The sequence below is a fragment of the Hyaena hyaena genome, unplaced genomic scaffold (assembly GCF_003009895.1).
Source record: "Hyaena hyaena isolate Hyena2069 unplaced genomic scaffold, ASM300989v1 scaffold_335, whole genome shotgun sequence".
Classification (NCBI taxonomy): domain Eukaryota; kingdom Metazoa; phylum Chordata; class Mammalia; order Carnivora; family Hyaenidae; genus Hyaena; species Hyaena hyaena.
The window spans coordinates 617,822-639,831 of NW_024080968.1; the positions used below are offsets into that span (position 1 = coordinate 617,822).

At 56.3% G+C, this 22,010-nt stretch overlaps 2 protein-coding genes across 5 annotated transcripts in view; both read right to left on the reverse strand.

The window, feature by feature from the left end:
- The window catches only part of SLC35C2 (solute carrier family 35 member C2), a 12,998-nt gene extending 5,514 nt beyond the window's left edge, over positions 1–7,484 (reverse strand). The window contains exons 1-4 of one of the 2 annotated variants that reach the window (XM_039249424.1): positions 7,425–7,484; positions 2,252–2,612; positions 1,497–1,647; positions 630–693 (exon numbers count right to left, since the gene is read on the reverse strand). In XM_039249424.1, the coding sequence (XP_039105355.1) occupies positions 630–693; positions 1,497–1,647; positions 2,252–2,371 (335 nt within the window). In that variant the 5' untranslated portion in view covers positions 2,372–2,612; positions 7,425–7,484. Of the gene's footprint in view, positions 1–629; positions 694–1,496; positions 1,648–2,251; positions 2,613–7,424 lie in introns of those variants that run through there. The other variant, XM_039249425.1, reaches the window with a different exon arrangement.
- A 3,335-nt stretch (positions 7,485–10,819) lies between these two features.
- Positions 10,820–22,010, reverse strand: part of ELMO2 (engulfment and cell motility 2) — a 41,482-nt gene continuing 30,291 nt past the window's right edge. For all 3 annotated transcript variants that reach the window (XM_039249398.1, XM_039249397.1, XM_039249399.1), the window contains 11 exons: positions 18,784–18,906; positions 18,298–18,432; positions 17,672–17,776; positions 17,487–17,595; positions 16,963–17,099; positions 15,532–15,695; positions 15,333–15,445; positions 15,061–15,168; positions 14,303–14,385; positions 12,566–12,643; positions 10,820–11,020 (listed from right to left, as the gene is read on the reverse strand). In XM_039249398.1, coding sequence (XP_039105329.1) covers positions 10,820–11,020; positions 12,566–12,643; positions 14,303–14,385; positions 15,061–15,168; positions 15,333–15,445; positions 15,532–15,695; positions 16,963–17,099; positions 17,487–17,595; positions 17,672–17,776; positions 18,298–18,432; positions 18,784–18,906 — 1,356 coding nt within the window. The remainder of the gene's footprint in view (positions 11,021–12,565; positions 12,644–14,302; positions 14,386–15,060; positions 15,169–15,332; positions 15,446–15,531; positions 15,696–16,962; positions 17,100–17,486; positions 17,596–17,671; positions 17,777–18,297; positions 18,433–18,783; positions 18,907–22,010) is intronic.

A 22,010-nucleotide genomic window follows, 5' to 3' on the forward strand; every position in this document is an offset into this window, starting at 1 on the left:
GGGGGGGGGGGGGGGGGGGGGGGGGGGGGGGGGCTGGCGCTCTGATTTCCCTGAGGGCAGCCGGGCAATCTGGGTACAAAAGACCAAAGGAAGGCCACCTGCCTTTTAATCGGAAGAAATCTCTGACCGAGGGACTCTTGCTACGGCCAGAGAGAGAAGGCCGCAGGTTGGATGCTAAGCTGACTGGATCCCAGCACACCTGCTCCTCCGTGGAGACCGGGATCAGGGAGGGAGGGAGGAAGGAAGGGGAGGGGAGGGGAGGGGAAAAACGCAAAGCAAGGACTATGCTCCTCGAAGTGCAGAGTCAGAGATGTGAGAGAACGGCCACACCATCCCTGTGCGCAGCTGCGGGCGGCACACACCAGTCACTGCCCCCCTCCCCTGATTACTGTCACCACTCTGAGTTCCTGGCACCCCAGGCCACTGGGTGGGCAGGCACAGCACCCCTCCGAGCTGGGTTTACTGCACAGGCCATCGCTTCCCAGAGAGCTGCTGGGGGCTGGGCAGGAGCTGGGACCAAGGGCCGGGCCCAGAGAGTGGCAGAGCGTGGCCCGTGGGCAGGGTGTGCACAGAAGGTCAGGCGGGGCACTCGGGCCAGAAGGGAGGTGGCAGGGGCGGCCGGTACTCACAGCGAGACGGTGATGTAGAGGAAGCTCCAGTTGGACAAGCCCACGTCAAGCGCCGTTGCCAGGGCTGTGGAGACAGGGCGCCCACCCGACACGCAGCCAGGGCAGGCCGGCGTGGGAGGGCCCGGGTTTAAACACTTCCGAGTGCCCCCTGCTCTGCCCCAAACACCCTGGCTTTCTCTGGGCCCTTGGGCCTTCCTTACACAGCAACTGAAGGGTTAACTCCTGGCCACAAAACGGAGGGGGATCCCCCTCCAGCATCAGGACTGTCCCCCCCCGCCCCCCGGAAGGACCTCAGGAGAAACTCCTCCGAGTGGCTTCTCCTCCCTCAGGACACAGGCATGCTCGTCCTGAAGGCCTGCGTCGCCCAGGATCTGTCCCTGGCACCCTCACCTTTCCCACTTCCCCTCACTCTTGCCGAGCCTCGGCGTCCAGAGACGCTTTCTGTTCCCGTTCAGACCTGCACACGCACTGAGCCCGCAGCCACTGGGGCCCAAGCTCTGGGGAGCCTCCCCTCTGGGCCTGGGTGGCGCCTCTGGGCTCCCAGGCGCCCCTCATCGTGCCACTGCCGCCAAGGCAGGGACGGGGCTCTGCTCACTGCCGTCTCCAGGGCAGGTGTCGGCTCGGTGTACAGGGCCAGACAACGACAAGGCCAGCGCGGTCTGGGAGCCTCCTCCGTGCGTGTGCGAGAGTGTGCACTGTGCACGCGTGTGCACGTGTGTGGGGGCTGGGGGGTACAGAAGGGGCAGAAACAGGGCTGGGGGGGCGGAGAGGAGTGAGGCGGGGAGGCTCCTTTCGACCTTGGCCTGTGGCTTTTCAAGCTGACCTCCTCCGCCCCCGCCCCAGGCAGGACCCGGGTAGGCCGCGCACCTGTGGGAGCGACTCTCCTGAGGTAGTCCGCCCAGCTCAGCACCACGCGGGCCCTGTGGCTGGAGCACTGCACCAGTGCCCTGGACAGGGCAGAGAACAGGAAGATCACGGCCAAGTGCAGCATCGTCATGAAGAGGGGGAAGTGGAAGCTCTATGGATGGAGCCCAAAGCACAGAGCGCCCGGCATGGGTTACAGCCTGGCCGCCCCTGCCCGTGCGGCTCCCCTCCCCCACCCCGGGCCCTCAGGGGACAGTGGTGCCAATTCGCTGGCTCGAGAGGGCTCTGCAGCAGCCTGAGGGGCTTTCACCCAGGTTATAATCACTTGGAACAAGAGAGCTGTGATGCCCATTGTGGAAGTGACACAGAGAGCAGGGGATGGCGCACGGTGCGGTGCCTGTCCCTACCTCCTCCACAGGCCCTCAGCTTCCTGCTGTGGCCCTTCCCACGTCAGGGCCAGTGGGGTGCCAGGTATGAAAGTACAGAAGCGGCAGCTGCTGCCTGAAGCCTCCCAAGTTCCCCCAGCTCATCCCCAGTCCCCCCGCCCCTTTCCCGATTTCCCCTCCATCCACCCGCTTGAGGGGAACCCTTGGGGTGGTGCGGTTGGCTCTAGGGCCCTGTCCCGTCACCAGCGTGACTGGCTTCCAGTCTGATTAGCTGAAGCCCGTGCCATCCTGCTGCTAAATAACAGGGGTCACTGTAGTCATGGCCGCAGCCACCGCCCACCCAGGCCCCTGCCCTACAAGGACCCCCGTTACCTTCGTCAGCCATTTGTTGTAGAAGGTGATGCCGATGGAGAAGCAGTAATAGAGGAGGACCAGCCCCAGGGTCAACAGCGCCTTCCACACAAAGGCCACGTCGAGGGCCCACCTCCCCATCCGGGGAAGCTGGGCAGGTGGGGGTGGGCACCTCTCCTGAAGACAGCGCAGGAAGGGCCGGCAGAGCTGGGCCACAACGTTCAACAGGAATGCTGCCCGGCCGGAGGCGTCCTCTTCGCCTCCATGACTCAGAATCGCCCGCAGAGCCCCAGGCAGAGTCCTCACCTAAGGGGCTGGTGGCCCGAGCCAACCCTCTCCATGATCAAGAGGATGCACGGCTCATACGTCCCCAAGGCAGAGGCTAGAAAAATGGAAAGAGGGCTGCCCAGGGCTGCCTGACCGGTCCACCCCACCCCTGCCTGCAGGGGGCAGGCCAGAGCAGACCCAGTGGGAGCAGGAAGGGGCCCACGCCCGGCACAGGCACTCACAGGCCCCCAGCCACATCCGCTCTGTCGCCTCAAGCTGCTCTCCATGAATTGCTGCTGAAGTGACCTTTTAAGAAGGTAAATCTGATCATGTCAGATTAGATGTCAGCCCTTCAGTGGTGCTCAGCGCTCTTAGGATAAAAACCAAAAGCCTTCCTGTCCACTAAGAGGGCCTGATCTGTCCCTGCTGGGCACTCTGTCCCCATCCCACCGGCCACCTCAGCTCCCCCAACACACAGGCCCCTTCCTGTCACCTGAAGGAACGGACGCACCGCCCACCCTCCGTTCCTTTCTCAGATGATCCTAGTCAACTTCAGCTCAAATGCCACTTCCTCGGGGACTAACCCCGATGGGGGTGCTCTCACACCCCCACTTTTCCTTCAGTGCTCTTGTGTGGGGCATGGTCACCTGAGCGATCTGTGTCCCCTGGGAGGCTGTGAGCTCTGGGAAGACAGGGAGCACCGTGCCCATGTTAGTCTTACGCCCACGGGGCACACTGTGAGTGGTCCATATGGTTCAATGACTCAGTGCAAAGAGCAGACACTTGGTTTTAGGGGCCGATCTGGTCTCTGAGGCGTTGAAACTGGAGCAGGAAAACAAACACCTCCTTGCCCCCAGCCTCTACAAACACTCCCCCAGGGGCTGTGCTGCCTGCGGGTCTTGCCCAACCACACGGCTCCTGGCCTTCCTATCAAGGCGGCCAACTCCAGTGAGCGTCCAGAGCGCGTAGGCTCTGCGGGTGCCGGACGGACCCAGCTCCAGAGCCATCCTACCTGTTGTTTCATCTGTGTCCCTTCGGTCCCCATCTCCTCCTCGGAGAGGTTCCCAATCTGCTGAAATGTCACCTCCTTCCTGAAGCCTTCCTAGAACCATCTGCTCCGACATCTACTTTCCCCACCCCCAGGCCTTTCCGAAAGGAGGAACTGTATTCAGTTCTGTACATGGGAAGCTGGGTTATTATTTCCCCTCCCCCAAGGCGACCTGGGAGCCTACACAAGGCTTTGCCCAAAGGATACCCCAGGGGTATCTGTTCTCTCCAGGGGAACTTTGGAAACCTGTGGTAGTATTTGGGGAGATTCTCCTAGCTTTTTTTATTCAAATTTATTTATTTATATTGAGACAGAGACAGCACGTGAGCAGGGGAGGAGCAGGCATACCTGAATCTAGAACCCAACTCTGTGTATGTGTGGTTTTTATTTTTTAAACCTTTTAATGTTCATTCAGTTTTGAGAAACAGACAGAGCGTGAGTGGGGGAGGGGCAGAGAAAGAGGGAGACAAAGAATCCAAAGCAGGCTCCAGGCTCCCAGAAGTCAGTACAGAGCCCCACACAGGGCTCGAACTCACGAACCATGAGATCATGACCTGAGCCGAAGTTGGACGCCCAACTGGCTGAGCCACCCAGGGACCCGTGTGTGTGTGTTGTTAAAAGTAAATTCTACCCCCAATGTGGGGCTCCAACTCACGACCCTGATATCAAGAGCCGCACGCTGTGCTGGCTGAGCCAGCCGGTGCCCCCAGGCCCCAAGTGTTTCACATGTGACACAGGGCAGTCTTTCCGTGGCTCCGCTATGCACTGAAATTCGTCTGCCGTGTACGCCGAGGAGAAACCGCACTGTTTCTGATCAACAGTTTGGAGAAACCACGCCGCCTGCAGCAACAGCACACGCGTGGCTGGAGCTGCTGCGCTCCCGGGGGTCCGTGCAGCAGCGAAAGCACGGGCTGCTTCCTGGCGGCTTGCAGCACCCTTGGACCCGGGATCTTACACACCGGAGCATACTTTACTGTCGACTACCTTTTATCAGTAATAAGTTGACATCTCCCCAGCGTGTAGCCCTCCCTCTGACCTCCCCGTCAACTGGAGAGGAGTAACCGATGGTCGATGGCCGGCTGTCTGTCCACATCTGGATGCCGAGGATCTGCACCCGCCCCTAGCCCGCCCAGCACGGACTTCCCAAGAGTGGTGTCGGCCAGTGACCCCTCCATTCACCTTGGGGCTCAGGCCAGAAAGCTTGTCCCCAGCCTGATTCCCTCTCCTTCAGCCCACGTGCAATCAGCAAGTGTTGTCACGTCGGTCTTCAAAAATATCCCCAGCCTGGTCACATCTCCTGAGCTCCACCACTGCCCTCCAGGCTGCCATCCTATCCCCCCACCCCCACAGGACGCACACTCTCTTGCACCGCTCCCCACCCCTCCTGCAGCCAGGGTCCTGCCTGCACAGCTAGAGTGAGGCTCACGGGCACCCAACCTACACCTGACAGGTCGTGCCCTGTACTCAGGTTTCCCAATCTTGCCATTACTGATATGTGGGGCCAGATAATTCTCTGTGCCCTGGAAGATGTCTAGAACGTTCTTGGTCTCCATCTACTAGATGCCCGTAACAGCCCTTCATCCTCGTCCCCAGCTGCGACAACCGAAAATGTCCTCAGACATGGCCAGAGGTCACGGGCGGGCAAGACCGCTCCCTGCTGAGAACACGCATGCTTACAGCGCACAGGCAGCCACAGGGCATTACACCTTCTGGCTCGTGCTCCCCCCGGGGTTTCCCATCCGTGGCTCCCAAGCCAGGACAGTCTGCACATTCCGTGAGTCAACCTCTTGCATCTTCTGCTTTTGGTGCAGTTCCCGTTCCAATGCCGCAATCTGTGCACCCCCACCTCCCAGCTCCGTTCACAGCCTGCTCTTCCCTCAGCCAGTCCAGATCCCCCACCTCTCTCCCAAAGTCCCCATGACTGCCCCAGCCTGCAGCGAGCACTGTCTCCAAATTACCAACACTCACTCTCTTATTATCAGTCACCTGACCCCAAACTCAGACTCAGACTTCAGCCAGAAGGGCTCTTGGAAATCATCTGGCCACTTACTCAATGTGCATGCATTAAAAGCCACTGTATATCCTGCAAGGTAGATCAAGATATGCAACTGATAAAGTCCCCACCTTTCTTTTATGATAAGAGAAACCAGCCTTAAAGGGGCAAATGCTCTTTTTCAAGTCACAGTTGCCAAGAAAGGAATTAAAGGGATTCTGTATCGGCCTCACTTCTCCCTCAGGGGGCAGCCTGGCTGGGAGCTGCAGCCACACTGCGGGGAGCACCGTAGCACCTGGCTCCCCTCAATCTCTGTGGCTGTAACATGGCAGAGGCCGTGCAGTTTAGCGCCTCCAAGTGTGGGCCTGGAGTGAGAAGGACCTGGGATCCAGGCCTGGCTCCTTTACTACTTCGTGGCCTCTGAATTACCCCAACTCTGGACCTCAGTTTCCTCAAGAGTGAAGGAGGATAAACTCATCTGCCTCTTGGGAGAGGAGTCAACGGCACAGCATCAGGTCCAAAACCTGCTGCTGGCTCGCGGCAGGGGCTTACACCTCCTCCTGGCTCCTTTACAACAAACTGCCCCAGGGCCATGTGCACGTCACCACACCCTCCTCCTTGCTGCCCCTCCGGGGACCAAGTCTCTATTGTGCACCTTACACAACCGGCCACCTCCTCCTCCCGGGAAAGCCTTCTACTGGTTGCCACACCACCGTCTCCGGCTTTCTTGGACTCCCTGCCTTTTCTGAACTCCCTGCCTTCTTGGCTGGCTCCTTCTCAACAACCAACGTGGAAAAGTGGGCTGCCTGAGCGTGGGACCCTGGCTTCTCTTCTCTTCATTCTCCCTTGAGTAATCTCATCCTATCTGATGGACATTTTGGGGTTTTCTAAATCCTTTTCATTGGCCCTACCCTTTTTTGCCGGCTCCCAGGCAGGTACGTCTAACAGTCTACCCGGTAGCTCCCATCGACGTACCTCAAACTGAAGGGGCCCCCAACCTATCCCGCAGTCATTACCAAAAGCCAGCATCACCCACCTGGTTACTTAAGCCCAAGCCCCCAAATCAACGACGAACTCATCCTTGACCACTCTTTCCCTCCTTCCTCAACTATCCCGTGTGCTCCTCCTCCCAAAGCCCTGTGGACCAGCGGTGTTCGCCTCGGTGGGGCCGACCTCTCAGCGGCTGCGGCAGTCTCCTAACAGGTGTCTCCGCTTCCTCCTCCCGACAGCAGCCCGGAGTCCAGGAGGCAGGGCAGCAGGAGTGAAGGCTTAACACTCAGAAAGCACAGCACGCCCTCCCCGGGCGAAGCCCAATCCCTGAGCCGGCCCGCGAGGTGGGCCTCCCACCATCTGGCCCCTGCCGGTGCCTGCAACCTCACTCTCCCACCACCGCCCGGCGCCTGCCACGCTGGCCCCTGGCCGTTCGCCAAGCCCATCACGCCCGGGTCCGTCTTCGCACTCGCCATCGCCTCTCCCGAGACCTTTGCTCTGCTGAACCCTCCTCGAGGGTCTGGCTCCTGGCACCTCCCACCACCTGACGTTGCCCTGTTTGGCCACGTGTTTAGTGCACGCCCCGCGCCTCCCACCGCACCCCGGGCTGCGGCCTCTCGGCGGCCTGGGCCACGTCCGCGCAGGCCCCGCCTGGCTCCGGCCCCGGCACGTCGCGCGGGGCCCAGGAGGCGCCGGGGAGGCACGCGCGGAGGGCGGCCGGGCAGGGCGCGCCGAGGCCCCGGCCCCTCCACGGCGCGGACCCTGCGGCCCGGGAGGGACAGGAGCCCGGGCGTGCCGCGGCGCGCACAGCCCGGCCCGGACCCCACCCCACCGGCCCCTGCCCGCCCTCCCCGCCCTCGGGAGCGCGCGCACGGCCCGCGGCGCGCCCAACTCACCTCGGTCCCGGCAGCTAAGGTCCGGACCCTCCCGCCGGAAGTGCGAGGCCGAGCGCCGCCACGAAGGGGCTGTACTTCCGCCAGAAGCCGCCGAGGGGCGGGACCGGCCGCCGGCGGGGCGGGGCTCCGGGGGTGGGCCCTCCAGCCTTGGCCGCAGCGGCCCCGCGCGGCTTGCCCTCGAACCCGTCGTTGAGCAGCCCCTCGCGGTGTGGTTGCTTGCGTTTCCTGCGGTCAATGATTGGCCTTGCTCTGGAGCCCAGTGCCTGCTGGGGAGCCTTGCGCACCGGGGGTAGCCAGAAAAGAGCCTCCTGTTTACTTCTGCTGAACAGATTAATTGACCCTATTCCAGCCCGGTGCTGTGCTACGCAGCCATGGAACCACAGAGATAAATCTCTCACGGGGGAGCTCAAGTCAGCTGGGGAGTGAGAAGTCAGGGGCATTACACTTTAGGACTTAGAAGATCCATGGGAGATGATAAATAATAAACATTTATAAAACATTTTGTGTGCCTGGAACCTAAAAACATTTTTAAAAGTTTATTTAGAGAGAGAAAGCAAGTTGGGGAGGGGCAGAGAGAGGGAGAGAGAACAAATCCCAAGCAGGCTCTGCTGCCAGTGTGGAGTCGGATGCAGGGCTCGAACCGTTGAACTGGGAGATCGTGACCTTAGCCTGGGGGAATCATGACCTTAGCCGAAATCCAGAGTCAGATACTAAACTGATTGGGCCTCTCAGGCACCCCTGAAACTTTTTAAAAATGTTTATTTATTTTGAGAGAGAGAATCCCAAGCAGGCTCTGTGCTGTCAGGTGGGTTCGGAGGTGGAGCTTGAACCCACAAACCATGAGATCATGACCTGAGCCTAAATTGAGAGCTCAACCCACTGAGCCACCCAGGCACCCCCTGCCTGAAACTTTCTAAAAAGAATTAATCTCAATTTCAGTAAATTGAGGAGGCGTGGGGAATGTCCCCGGCACAGGAAATAGGAGGAGAGGGGGAAGGCTGGGGCCTGGCCTGAAGGCCAGTTGTTTATAAGGAGAATTAACAAAAGCTACGGTCGGAAACATAGCTAGGGGGCAGGTTGCAGCTGTCTCACAAATACCAGCCAAGGCGTTCAGATCTCACTAGTCTTGCAGGATGGATTAGAAGAGGCAGAGCCTCGGGCAGGCTGGGGTTGCAGACTGAGGCCCAGAGTAGGGCTTTTTGCCCTCTCTTCCCAGGGCCTCCTTGGCTCGCTTTTAACACTGGCTGCAAACGTGGATCCTTGCCTGTGACTCGGGTGGCCTCCCTGGCCCCTTTGAAAACAAGGCTCAAGACCAAAGCGTAAGCAGCGCATTATGCACATTATGCAAATCACTGCCGCCCCCGGCCACCGCCAACCGCCATCACGCAGGCACTGGTTCTAAGTGCCTACAGTGGCACCCTCACTGCCCAAGGTCTTGGCTGTAGTTAGTTCTAAAGGCCTGCGCTGCATGCACTTTCTATGCCTTTTAAAAGAGCTTGTCCTCGCCCCTTTCTCAGAGAGAAGAGAAAATATCTATTTTCATCGCCACCCTCATTCAGGCCTCCCAGCTACCAAGGCTGAGTTTTGGAGCAACAGCCTCCAACGTCAGCTGGAAGGTTGGGCACTGAGCACCGGCAACACACAGGGTGAAGAACGTGTCTTCTTTGTAAGTCACACGAGTCTGGGCTGCTCCCTGGCTGTGTCCCTGGCAGGGAGAAGAGGGAGCTATGTTCACGGGGGTGTGCCGTATGCCTTTCCCTGCTGCGCCCAGCATGCCTGGGCAGAAAACACTTTGTCCTGGTGCAACAATCTGGGAGTATCCTTAACTGCTGGAGCCCGCACACGCGTGTGTGCGCGTGCACACGCATGCACACACAAGCACACGCACGGTGAGGGCAGAGTGGTTGGAAAGGAGGAGGGGCCCCTGGGACGCCGGCTGAGGGCTCCGGGTGGAGCTCTCCAAGGTCTCCCAGACACAATGAAATGAAGGCTTGTCAAGGTGAAGACTCCCTTGGGCGGACAGCAACTGCAGAGACAGGGCTGTTAACAGGTACCACAGTTTGTACATGAAAGAGTATTTATTGAAAACATGGTTACCAACAGGAAGCTCCTGGCTGCTCTTGGGTCACTCTCTTGGCTCACAATAGGAAGTGGTTTTTTTTTTTTTTTTTTTTTTGGGGGGGGAGCCTCCAATTTTCTTTTCCCTCCAACATTCCATCCTAGGATAGGTAGATCTTATATAAATATATATACATGTCTGTATAAGTATGGCCTATAGTAAAGAAAATATATAGTACACTCTTCGCGGGGCAGTACCTACCATGCCAGGCTACCAATACGAGTGCCACTGTGTTCACGGGTCCAAGGAGAGGGGCTGGGCGTGTGGTTTACAGGTGCCGCAGCACCAGAGAAGCCCCACTGGCACAGCTGTGGCCTCAGCTAGCTCCCTGGAATCACGGCCAATGGCAGAAACCACAACACAGGGACAAGGGGGAAGGGGAGGCCAGAGGAAAGCAGAGTGGAGAGGGCTGTGTCAGGCGAGGTGGGAGCTTTCTCTCCAAGGAAGGAAACAATGAAGATGTCCAATGAAGATGTGGGGGGAAGGGAGTGGACCCTAGTGGCCTCACCAGCCTCGGCCTGGGGCCTCATCTGGGCTCTCCCCGCAGACCTATTTGAGACTAGAGGGTGGGACTGAGCTCGCACGTCTTTGACTTGCCAGGATGAGAGGCTGAGAGCTTGTAGGGAGAACGTTCCACCTGCCCAGACAACCGTGAGGGCAGGAGAGATCTGGTGGCTCCGGAGACCAGATGTCAGAGCCACACACCTTAGCATCAGCGGTCCGCTGGCCCCGAAGGAGGCCGGAGAGAGCCCTCACGAAGGCGACAAAAGCAAGGGCAAGGCATCTGCAGCCAAAGGCTGAGGCCCCCGCTCGGATCGGAGACACAGGCATGGTCACCCACAGGCCGGCTCTCTGAGGCTCTCAACACGGCTGGAGCGGCAAATCTGCAGGCAGCCCTTCTGGGGCTCAGCTCCCGCCCACAGGGGACCCAGCCAACTGGAGAGGGGCTCAGGCAGGAAAGGGACTCTCGTTAACTCCAGCCTGAGCAGTCCCTGGCTGGGGAGGCAAGGGCGTCTGCAGTTCATGCCTCGCGCTCTGATCCCAGGCTCCGTGGTGACAGGGGCGGGCAGAGCACCCCTGCCTTCCTGACTTGGAGCGGGCGGAGGAGCCGAGAGGAGGCTCTGGGCGGTCCGAGGTGAGGGGGAGGAGCGGCTGGCATTTACTGGCCACCACAGTCACTACAGGTTCTGTACAGGCAAAAGGCAAGGCACCAGACTGTAGGTGTTTCTCCTGGGCCCAGATCCCTCTCTGGGGACCACGGAGCCTGGCTCCTGGCTCAGCCGTAGTGATAGACAAAGTCATAGCTGCTGGGCTCCTTGGGCACTGGTGGGGGCGCCTCCGGAATCTGGATGTTCTCCAGGTCCAGCAGCCGCAGCTTCATCTCCATGCTCAGCAGGGTGTCCAGGTCACTCTTGGTCAGCTCGCTGGACATGTCCTTCCCCAGGAGGGCGCTGAGCCCATCGATCCAGATGCAGTACTGTGGGGAGCAAGTTGCAAAACGTCACACGGTGGCCCCTGGTCAGCAGGAGGTCCTGCCGAGGTCCCTGTGCTGAGAGGACTCGTAATAGCCTCTTCGGGCCCTTCTTGGGACAGACAAAACCGATTTGGGACAAGACCAAAGATAGGCTGAGGCGATCGTTCGCTTTCTCAAAGAAACCTTTTGGGTTTTAGGAGGGATTTACATTTAAGCTTTCTAAGATGATCCGAAATAGGGTTTATTTTTATTCTTTTTTGAAATATAATTTCTTTAGAAGTTTGTAAAATTTATTTATATTGAGAGAGAGTGTGTATGTGTGTGTGTGTGGGTGGGAAAGGCAGAGAGAGAGAGAGAGGGAGAGAGAATCCCAAGCGGGCTGCACACTGCCAGTGCAGAGCCTGATGCGGGGCTAAAACTCACGAACTATGACATCATGAACTGGGCTGAAACCAAGAGTCAGACACTTAACCGACTGAGCTACTCTGGTGCCCTTGAAATAAGTTTTTTTTTTTTTTTAAGTTTTGTTTATGTAAGTAATCTCTATACCCCACGTGGGGCTCAAACCCATGACCCCAAGGTCAAGAGTCACATGCTTCTCTGACCGAGCCAGCCAGGTGCCCCCAAATATGATTTCTACAAATGCAGCTAATGGAGACAGCAAAACAAGACCTGAGTCCTGGGGCATCAGCTACCTGAAACTACCCAGGAAATTAGCATGGGGGAGGGGATATATATGAGGTGAGAAAAGCAGGATACAGAAGGAATCACTGTAGGATCTCAATTCTGCTTCAAAAAAAGTAAATTAAAAAAAAAAAGCTCAGTCAACAAATGTTAAAAATAAGTGCTGGAGAAACTGAACTTGAGGGTCCCATGATAAGCAGGAATAATAGAGAATTCTCAGGCCGTGCCTCTCTAACTCCACCTGTTAGGTCTTCTTCCACGCCTTTGCTCACCTGTCTCCCCACCTGCTGCTTCCCAGCAGAACGCCACCACCGGCAGCTCAGGGCCTGCCTAAGCATCTCGTCTTCCAGAAGCCCCGCCTCCAGTTCCCCTCTGATTCCCGTGAAGCTCAGCAGACACGAAGGGCTCAACCACAGTGACTCATTTCACATGCAGTACCTTCTAGTGCCGAGCAGTGAGCGCCGTGTCAGCAGGACCAGGTCCGTCGGGCCCCCGAGCCCAGGCCAGACCCACCACCACAGCTGCCCAGCAGCGCTGAGCAGGGAGGACCTGTCTAGTTCGCTCGGGCAGGTGGCCACACAGAGACTGAAAATGGGGAGACTTTTTCTCATCTAGACAGGTTAAGTTATCCCCGGTGACCCTGTCTTTGTAATGACAACTTGGGGCTACTCCTAAAGTGCTACCCGGGGAGCCCAGCGCATAGGGACAGACCCCAGCCTGGTGGGTCCTTGGTGCCAAAAGGCCTTCGTGACATGCTGTGGTCCCCTGCCTTCAGGGGGCCGTCCCTGCTCTGCCCACTCCTTCCCATCAACTGAAGAGTCATAGAGAGGGCTCCACCGTCCAAAGCGGCTCCACGCTGCTCACCTCATACTTGTTAGGGGCGATGAAGTTTAAGGTCTCATCGGGGTCATACAGGATGGAGAAGGCCAACTCCAACACCTCCTGAAGCAGAAAGGGTTTCAGTTACGTGGAGCAATGGGATGGCCTGGGCTTAGCACACCAAGGTCATGGCCGAAGTCCTAGTCGCTCGGCCCCATCGCTGAACATGCTGATCCGAAGGTGGTGTCGTCAGGCCCCAGGATGCGTGCCCCAATGTGGCCGAGACTCCCCTCCCACATCACGCCTAAGATGGGGATGCTGCTAACAATGGGGAAAAGTCATTTCTCACTGCTCAGAACCCCTGAATGTCCAAGTCCGTGACTGTAGATCACCTTCGGTTATATATGTTGGTGATCAAACAGAAAGTCTTAACAGGCTTTTTAAACTTGATTTTTTTAGTTTTTTTTTTTTTTTTTAATGTTTATTTTTGAGAGAGAGACAGAGCGTGAGCAGGGGAGGGACAGAGAGAGAGGGAGACACAGAATCTGAAGCAGGCTGCAGGCTCCCAGCTCCGAGCTGTCAGCACAGAGTCCAACGTGGGGCTTGAACTCACAAACTGTGAGATCATGACCGGAGCCAAAGTCGGATGCCTAACTGACTGCGCCACCCAGGTGCCCCGAGTCTGAACAGTTTAAAACCACCACAATGGTAACAAATCGTGGCCAAAGATGGGAGGATTTAGGCGTCAACAACACAAGTGTAATGGAATGGAACAAATATCTGCTTAAGTCTGAGAGTTCACAATAACACTAACAATACACAGACACAAAATTTGTCACTGTGAGAACCAACATATTGTTTTAAAAGTAGGTACTTTTATAAAAGGAAAGAGTCAAGTATTTATCCTCCTTTCTTATGTAAAGGGGACCACTGGGAACCCACCTGTAGACGCTGGTGAGTTTCTCTTTAGAGAAGTAGTTCAGCTCATAAACGAAAAGGAACGACTGCAAATATTAATTTACTAGAGGAATGAGGCACTCAGCACTAACTGTCTGCTAACATCACAAAAAAGAGAGACGATCACACATCATGTGTCTCTTGATAGAACATAATACTGCCTAGGAAGGAGTCTTGCCGGAAAAAAAAAAGGGGTCAGACCTGAACCGGATTGAGCCTCCTCCTAGTTGTCTCCACCAGCATATAGATCAGGGATGGAGGGACAAGTTTAACTAAGCCGTGGGGAGACAGTCAGCAAATTTCAGACTCTGGGAAACTACCAAACAAGCAACCTGGTTTCTCCCACTCTGCAAAGAGTAGAACAAAGATGCAAAAGCTAGAGAGGAACTCAGCAATCAAGGAACTTCAAAGAATAATCGCGACGTGCAGACGGTGTCTGGATTCTGACTTAGCGGACAGAACGGGTGTGAAGGTGCCTAGGGGGCACACGTCAATGTTTGTATGTTTTTATACAGAGAAATTATGCTGTTATAAGACAATGCAAGCATCTATCTGATATTAAATAACAACTTTTAATTTCTTTTTAGGTGTGATTATGGTAAGAGAGTCCTTAGAATTTACAGACCCCCTTCTACACATTTAAAAGGAAAGGAGAGCATAACTTGAGCTTGTTGAGGGTTGTTGAGCCGCAGGGCTGCTGAGGCTGGGTGATGCGTGTGGGGAGGTTCTATCTGTTTCTGTTCTGTCCCTAATAAGACCTGTAGGAATAACTCAGCGGGAGAGAGTGGGCGGAAGAGCGTGCCCTGGGAGCAGCCTTCCACTCACCTTGTTCTGTTTCAGAGCGCTCTTCTCCTTCATGTGCGGGCAATCTTTCCCGGTGACAATGGCCTTAATGTCTGCAACAGGAACTGGTAAATGAAGAGAGTTAGTCTGGAAGGTTTAGGCTGTAAATGGGTCTCTGCACCAGTGCCGGAGGGGAAGCCCCAGCCCCCGGACCACAGGGCTTGATCAGCTCAGAGAGAACGGCCTTGGGTTGCTTCCTCCTCCGTGGCCCCTCCCCGGGGGTCACAGCCTGCTGGGCTGCGCCAGATCGGACTGGGGGTCGGTTCAGGGCTTTGGGATGGTCTCCCCAAAGGTCTGGGGCCTCAGAGACAAAGGCCACCAGAGCAAACCGCTGTGCTTACTGTCTGCCAGCCAGTGTTGTAGGTGATATGTAAGTTCATGACTCATTCAATCTCCTTGGGGAGGGAATGTGCCTGTTACTTCCGTTTTGCACAAGGAATCAAGGCGGAGGTGAGAATTAACGGCAAAGCTAGGATTTGAACGCAACACCGCCTTTCACCACAGTCTTGTATCACCCTGGACAATCTACCAAGCCCATTCACATCGGCCATCTCTCGGATTCTCCGAATAGCCCTGGGAGGTAGTCCAGATAAGGATGACCTCTGACAGAGGGAGGTGACAGTCCAGAGAGACAAGTGGTCCACAACCAGATAATTGGCCTGAAACGGCCAGGACTAGAACGCGGGTCTCCTGACATCGAGTGCCGCTACTATGACACGTCAACGGAGAAATGAACCTACTTTTCTCCTGCAGGGATTCGAATGTCACCTCCCCTTGAGGGTTGTCGTCCAAGTCACCATAGTGCAGGACCTTGTGGTTCAGGGCCAAGCGGCAGTACCAGAAACGTTCTGCGACACAAGGGAAGACAGACAAGTGACCAAGGATACCTCTGGGAAAGGCCTGGGCACACGGAGGGTGAAACGATGACCTGTGCCCTGTCCAGCAGGCCCCCTCCCCAGGGTGCTAACTCTGAGCAGGAAGGAGCAGCCCAGGGGCCCGGGACCCCCCTCACCTTGCCTTCGGCGGTTCCCAATCTTCCGGAAGCTGCTGCCCTCACAGAGCCGGTTCAGGCGCTGCTGCTTGATCAGCTCGAGGATCTCGGGCTGGATCTTCTCCCTCAGCTCCCTGCGGGGACATGCACCGGAGCAAGGGGAGGTCACGGGACGGCCCGGGCTCTCATGCCTCCCCCCAGCCCACCGGGTGGCACTTACACGATGGGTGGGGACTGGAAGTCGTCCTGGCTCATCCGCTCCGACTGGCGCAGCCGCAAGATCTCAGAGTAGCTCAGGCTACGCAGTTTGCTCTTGAACTGATCCAGAGAGCTGGGTTTGGAGGGCAAAGCTCGGGTGATCTGCTCTCGGACAACCTGCATGACCTGAGAGGGCAGGGGGGAGATGGGGAGGGGCCTGGCGGGTTCCTGGCTGCCCGGCTCTGACCATGCCCCAGAGGCACTACAGGTACCCGCTGGCTCAGATGGTCCCTGAGGACAAATGCCGCATGGTGACAAACGCACAGGTTTTGGAGGCGGAGAGAAACAGGCTCAGGTCCTGACCCCGTCTCTTAAACTGTGCCTTGAGCAAGTTGCTTCCTATCCAAAGGCCCCCCTCCCCCCATCACTCATCTTTAAAACATGAGACAGGCAGACACATCTTCGGGTATATGCTGCCTGGAGGAGGAGGAGATGCTGTATGGATGCACAGTGCCTGGTACATTGTAGTGGGTTCAAAAGATGGGTAACTTCCTCTAAAACAATAGTTAAAGAAACGGGCCATCACACTGCACGTCTGGCAGCTCTGCACTCATGTGGGGCAAAGTCTATAGGAGAAAAGACTAGAGAGAAACATAAAAATGGCCGTCACTGGGGGGTGCGATTATAGAGAACGTTCTCCTCGTTATACTTTCTAAGTTTTTCACAATGAGAGGAGCAGTTTCTAGATTATCCTAGCTATGGGGCGCCTGGGTGGCTCAGTCGGTTAAGTGTCTGACTTCAGCTCAGGTAATGATCTCACGGTTCATGAGTTCAAGCCCTGCATCAGGCTCTGTGCTGACAGCTCGGAGCCTGGAGCCTGCTTCAGATTCTGTGTCTCCCTCTCTCTCTGCCCTCCCCTGCTTACGCTCTGCTTCTTTCTCTCTCAAAAATAAATAAACATTAAAAAAAAAAAAAAAAGGAAAAAGATTATCCTAGCTTTGGAGGGCCCAGCAGTGCTCGACAAGGAGTGGGTACTTGGTGTGCCTCCGGAGTGAGTACTGAGCGGGTACACAGACCACGTGTACGGCGCAGGTCTACTCCCACCCTCCCCAACGTTTCCCAGCTGCACCAGTGCGTGTGCACAGCGAGTGCTCAGCAACCCACAGCCATCACTGTCAGGCTCAGCCTCTTGCCCTCCATGAAGACAGGTGGGCGTGTCCTGCCTGCACCGGGTACGTGAGGGGCCCGGGGTGCTGACGGCGCAGGTCCCTGCTCCAGGCTGCAGCAGAAGCACAAGCAGAGGGACCCGAGGCTCTCTCGTGCTCCGTCTTGTGATCAGTGTGGCTGACCAAGCGGGTTTCCCAGCTTGGGGGTTCCCCAGGCTCTGGCCCATGGCCATAGACTGTCACGCAGCCACCTCAGCCCGTGGGCACCAGAGCCTGGGGACACCGACCTTGTTGAAGTCCTCGGCTGTCGCCCTCATCTCCTTCCAGGTCTTGTTCAAGAGCTGGATGCAGATCCCAAAGAGCTCCTCAAACGCCCGGTCGTGGGTGAAGAACATCGGGTGGTAGTCGTTGCGGCCCTCGTTTGCTACAGAGGAAGAGAAGCAAGGGGGCGAAGCTGGCCACTCGCGCTCAGAACGGCGGGTCCCGTGCGCCGCAGTCCCGAGGAACGAAGCAGAGCGAGGCCAGGGCGAACGAGGAGTGTGACACGGGCCCTGCCGTCGCTTCCTTCTCTGGACACTCTCTCCCCGCCCCTCACAGGCTCCTCCAGCCTCACCAGGGGGGCAAATGGACAGCGGCGCTCCTGGACACCTTCAATTTACCCGCTCCAAGGAGGCAGTGGCCCCGATTCCCAGAGACGCGCATACGACGGAGCACAGCTCCCACACCCATGCCGAGACTAAGCACAGCAACCGTCCGGTCCCACTGACCCCCAAGCGCCCCGGGGCTCTGATGTCGCAGCGGTGGGACTTACGCAGCTCCCCAACCTGCAGGATCTCACACAGCATCCTGGTGAGCTCGATGGCGCTGCGGCCGAAGGGGCACTCGTGTTTGTCCTCTCGGCTGCTGTTCTCTAGGACGATCTGCCAGGACAGAGGGAGGGGCATTAGGGAGGCAAGAGGCGTAGCAGGGCTGAGCCGGCTGGCCCCCAGCCCTTACCCGGATGTAGGTGTCCTGATGCACTTTAGCCAAGTACAGCATGTTGTCCAAGGCCAGCATTCCAGGAGGGGTCTGGGTGAAGTCCATCGCTGGGTTGATGTGGTTCTGGGGAGATAAGCAAACCCAATCTGAGACTCAGCCCGAGTCTAGCTCCTGTGCTTGCCTCCTTCCTTCCCGCCATCTCCACGAGATGGGGGGCTCCTGACCCTGACCGTGCCGGCGCACCCCATCTCCCCAGCACCCGGCATGCGGTGCGCTGAGGAGGCGGGTGCAGGTAAGGATTTAACTGCATGAACTCCATCCTAAGACTTGGTGTCCGATCCCAAAATATCCACTCCTGCATTTGAAAGAACCTAGCTGCCTTGGTGAGAGGGCTTCTCTTTATCCTCGTGACAGACCCCTTGGGCCCTCCAATAGATGGATTCGTTCTGCGGGGCCAACTGCTGCACAGAAATGTGTAACCTGCCATCACCAAGGCAAACCAAGTGTCAGCCCCCCCCCCCCAACCCCCCACCCCCGGTTCTGTTCCAGGACCTCCGTTATGAAGGGGGATTCTCAGGGCTCTGACTCTCTGGCCTCCTGTGAGGGGAGAAGGCCGGCCAAGATCTGTGCTTTGGGAAACTTACCGTAAATCCCAGCATTTTGTAGTCCTTGGTGTACATGGCTTTGCGCTTTTCAGTCCCGCTCCCGGGGACGTTGCTAGGGTCAGACTCCGCATCAAATGCGATCCTCCTCAGTTCGAATATAATATCTCTTTGAGCCTGAGAAGTCACAGACAGTCAGCAGGTAAAGCAGCTAGCCCGGGGGAGCAAGGGAAAGCAAGAGCAGCTGGACTTCTCTGTGCAGGACTCTGGCCCCGATCAGCCCCCGAGGGGCATCACCTCTACCTTGGCAGGACAGAGGTGGGCTCGGCCCAGAGAGTCACCCAGAGGGAAGCGATCGCAGGGAGGCACGGCCAGGTTTCCCAGGGCAGCACAAACCACTTCTGCAGACACAACAAGCACAGCCCCTGGCACACAGCAGGTGCTCAACGCATGGCCTAATGGAGGAATGGACCACCCCCAGCAACGTGCCATTTAAGCCAGGAGAGCAGTGTACCAATGGGCACTTACCTGGTCGTTGGGGTCCATCTTGGTCATCATCCTTTCTTCCAGAAGGTTAAAGGTCAGGACTTGCAGGACGTACAGCTGATGGGCCATCTCAGTTTTGATTGGGCGGTTCCCTCGGATCACATGCTGCAAAAAGCAAAGGCGGGGGCAGAGGGCTGAGCTGACTTTCTTCTGTGGCAGAGTCACATCCTCACTGGTGAAAAAGAAAGCATGCCGGGTGGGGAACAGGGTTCCCTCTTACACTCGGAACTTTGAGACTTGGTGTTCTAGAAGGGATGGAGCATGAAAGGGCTCGATTCAGGCTGAGATGATTCACTGCGGGACCAAAGGGCACAGTCCCTTTGTCTGCATTCCCTGGGGAGGGAGAGTGCAACCAAGGGCGGAGGCTGTACCCAGCCACGCCAAAGATGAGGGACGCATCCGGCTAAGATCGTGATGCAGGGCGGGGTGCCTGGGGAGTTCAGTCAGTTAAACTTCTGACTCCTGGTTTCAGCTCAGGGCATGATCCTCAGTTTGTGAGTTCAAGCCCTGTGCAGGGCTCTGCGCGGACAGCGCGGGGCCTTCTTGGGATTCTCTCCCTCTGCCCCTCCCCTACTTGCGCACACATACTCTCTCTCTCTCTTAAAATAAATAAATTAAATTTATTTTAAGAAAAGATTATGGTTCAGGGCTCAGCAGCTGGACCTTCCTCCAGCTGGGCACTCAATCCAAGACAACAGACAGTGTGCGGAAGACTCCACCCTGTTTTTCCTTAGAAACATACAATGTTGTGGATAGCCTCACCAAGTACAGGCTTTAGGAAAGGTCATTTTCAAGATAAATAAATAATTTTTTTAAAAAAACGTCATTTTCTTCAAAGCATGTGGAGACACCTCACAAAGGAGGGCATCTGATGCTCCCTGTCCACCCCCAACGCTCCCCACCATCTTCTCTTGTCACTCTGTATATACCCCCTCCCTGCGTCCCCTGTGTTCTGTCCTGTCCCTTCTCTTACCATGACCTCCACCACGCCCTCTCAGTCCATCACTGCCTCCCTGACCCTCTGACACCCACCCCACTTCAGGCTCCCATCTCCTTTCCGCATGCCCCACCTGTGTCTTGCATGGTACCTCTCCCTGTGTCCCTTGGGCTGACCACTTCCTCGCCAAGTCTTTGTCTCCTACCATCCGGCTCTCACTCTCCCAGTGGCTGCCCTTTCTCGCTCGCTCCCCTGTATTTCTCGCTCTTTCAGTCTTACCTGCCATCTTGAATCCAGTTGTTCTTGGTCTCTCCTCACCCAAGAGACTTTTGCCCAGTTCTTCCCACACACTGCCTTTGTGTCCTCCATGTTCTCTCATTCAGTCTAGCCCTGTGTCTCTGGGGCTCTGCTGTCCAATATGGTAGCCACTCACCATATGTATTTCCATCAGTTAAAATTAATTCAAGTTAAAAATTCAGGTCTTTGGTCACACTAACCACATTTTAAGCTCGACAGGTGCACGTGGCTCGTGGCTACCACCCAATGACAGAGTAGATATAAAAGTTCCATTATCATAGCAAGTCCTAGCAGACAGCACTGTGCTAGAGTTCAGTAACTCTAGAGCCCACCCTGGCTTGAGATCAATGTCTTAGGCCCGTGATGTCCGGTTTGGTAGCCACCAGCCACGCGGGGCTGTTGAACACTTGAAATGTGGCTGGTCCAAACTGAGGTGTGCTGCAAATGCAGAATGTACGCTAGATCTCAGCGCCTCAGCATGAAAAAAGAAAATGCAAAATAGTTCTCATTAATAATTTCTCTATTGACTACACATTGAAATCATAGTCTTTTGGATCTATTGGGTTAAATTAAATATACTGTTGAAATTGATTTCCTGTATCCCTTTCTTGATGTTGCAACTACAGCATTTAAAACGAAATCAGTGGCTCACACTGTTGTTTCTACTGGCTCTAGACTTCCTCTCCCCGACATGTGACTCCAGGGTGTGCTTTGTTCCTCTAGATCTGCACTGCTCCACACGCAGCCACATGCCACGTGTGGGGGCTTTAAATGAAATTTTAAAAAATGACAAATTGAGCTCCCTGGTCACAATTAGACATATTGCAAGTGCTCAGTAGCCACATGCGGCATGTGGCCACCATTCCAGACAGCACTTTCTTTCCTGATACAGAAGGTTCTGCAGACCGTGCCGTTCCTGACCTCTCACCAGCGTGTGTGCTGAGGCTCCCACCTCCTCCGCGTGGGGGCTGCCTGCAGTTCTCTCCAGCTCCCTGCTCATCTCCATCCCAAGGGGCCCACTGCTCCTCCTTCTCCAACCTTAGCCATGGCCCCGCTCCCACCAGCCTCTCATCTCGCAGGGTCTCCCTGGTCCCCCCCACACGCCTGGTTGTGCCCCTCTCTGAGCCTCTTCCCTTCTCTGTGCCCCCTCCTTCTGCCGCTCTAGTTCCTCCCCACCCTACCTGGCTCTCTGCCTTCCTTCCTCCTCTCCTCTCTCCCTAATTCATAAAACCACTTTGAGAAAAGGTTAAAGTTAATGTGATATGGTTTTTATTCACTTTACTTCCCCTTCCTCAAACTTAGAGACATCACTGTGGGAAGGTAATCGCTCCAGCCAGCAACGGCTTACAGAGGTACAGCCCCAGTCTGAGGAGTCAGCTTCAGAGCTTTGACCTGAAGTCTGATTTGACTGCTGAGTAATTGGAGGCTTACACTCTTTGGCCTGACTCAGTGAGCTCCTTGGACTTCAGTGAGCACGCATGAACCATTCTGTAGCAGAACCACTTAAGTCCTGAGTCTTGACCCTGAATGGTCTATAGTGGAATCTTTGCTTATCCCGAGGTTAGCCCAGAAATGGGCTGAACTAATCCTATTCTGGTAATTAATAAGCCTCATTAATTCATTAATTCAGAATGAATTCAGAAGGCCACCCTCGCTCCCACACATGCAGGGGATGGTGTCCAAACAGCCGCTCAGGAACGTGGACAAGCAGGCGCGGGCCCGTGCACTCTGCGTCACTCACGGGCAGCGGGCCAGAGTGGCGTTCCCCCTGCCCCAGTCCCTCCACGGCGGGGTAACTATGGCCAGAGAAACAGCCAGCAGGCGTAAGCTGGTTCCTCAAGATGAAGTTTGGTGGGCTCTGCGCCTTCAGAACAGCCGATCGCTCGACTCTGCAAGTGCTCCGAGCCCATTTCTTGAATTCTATCACCTTTGCTTTCTGTTCACAGTAAAAGAACTGCCCCGGGGCGCCTGGGTG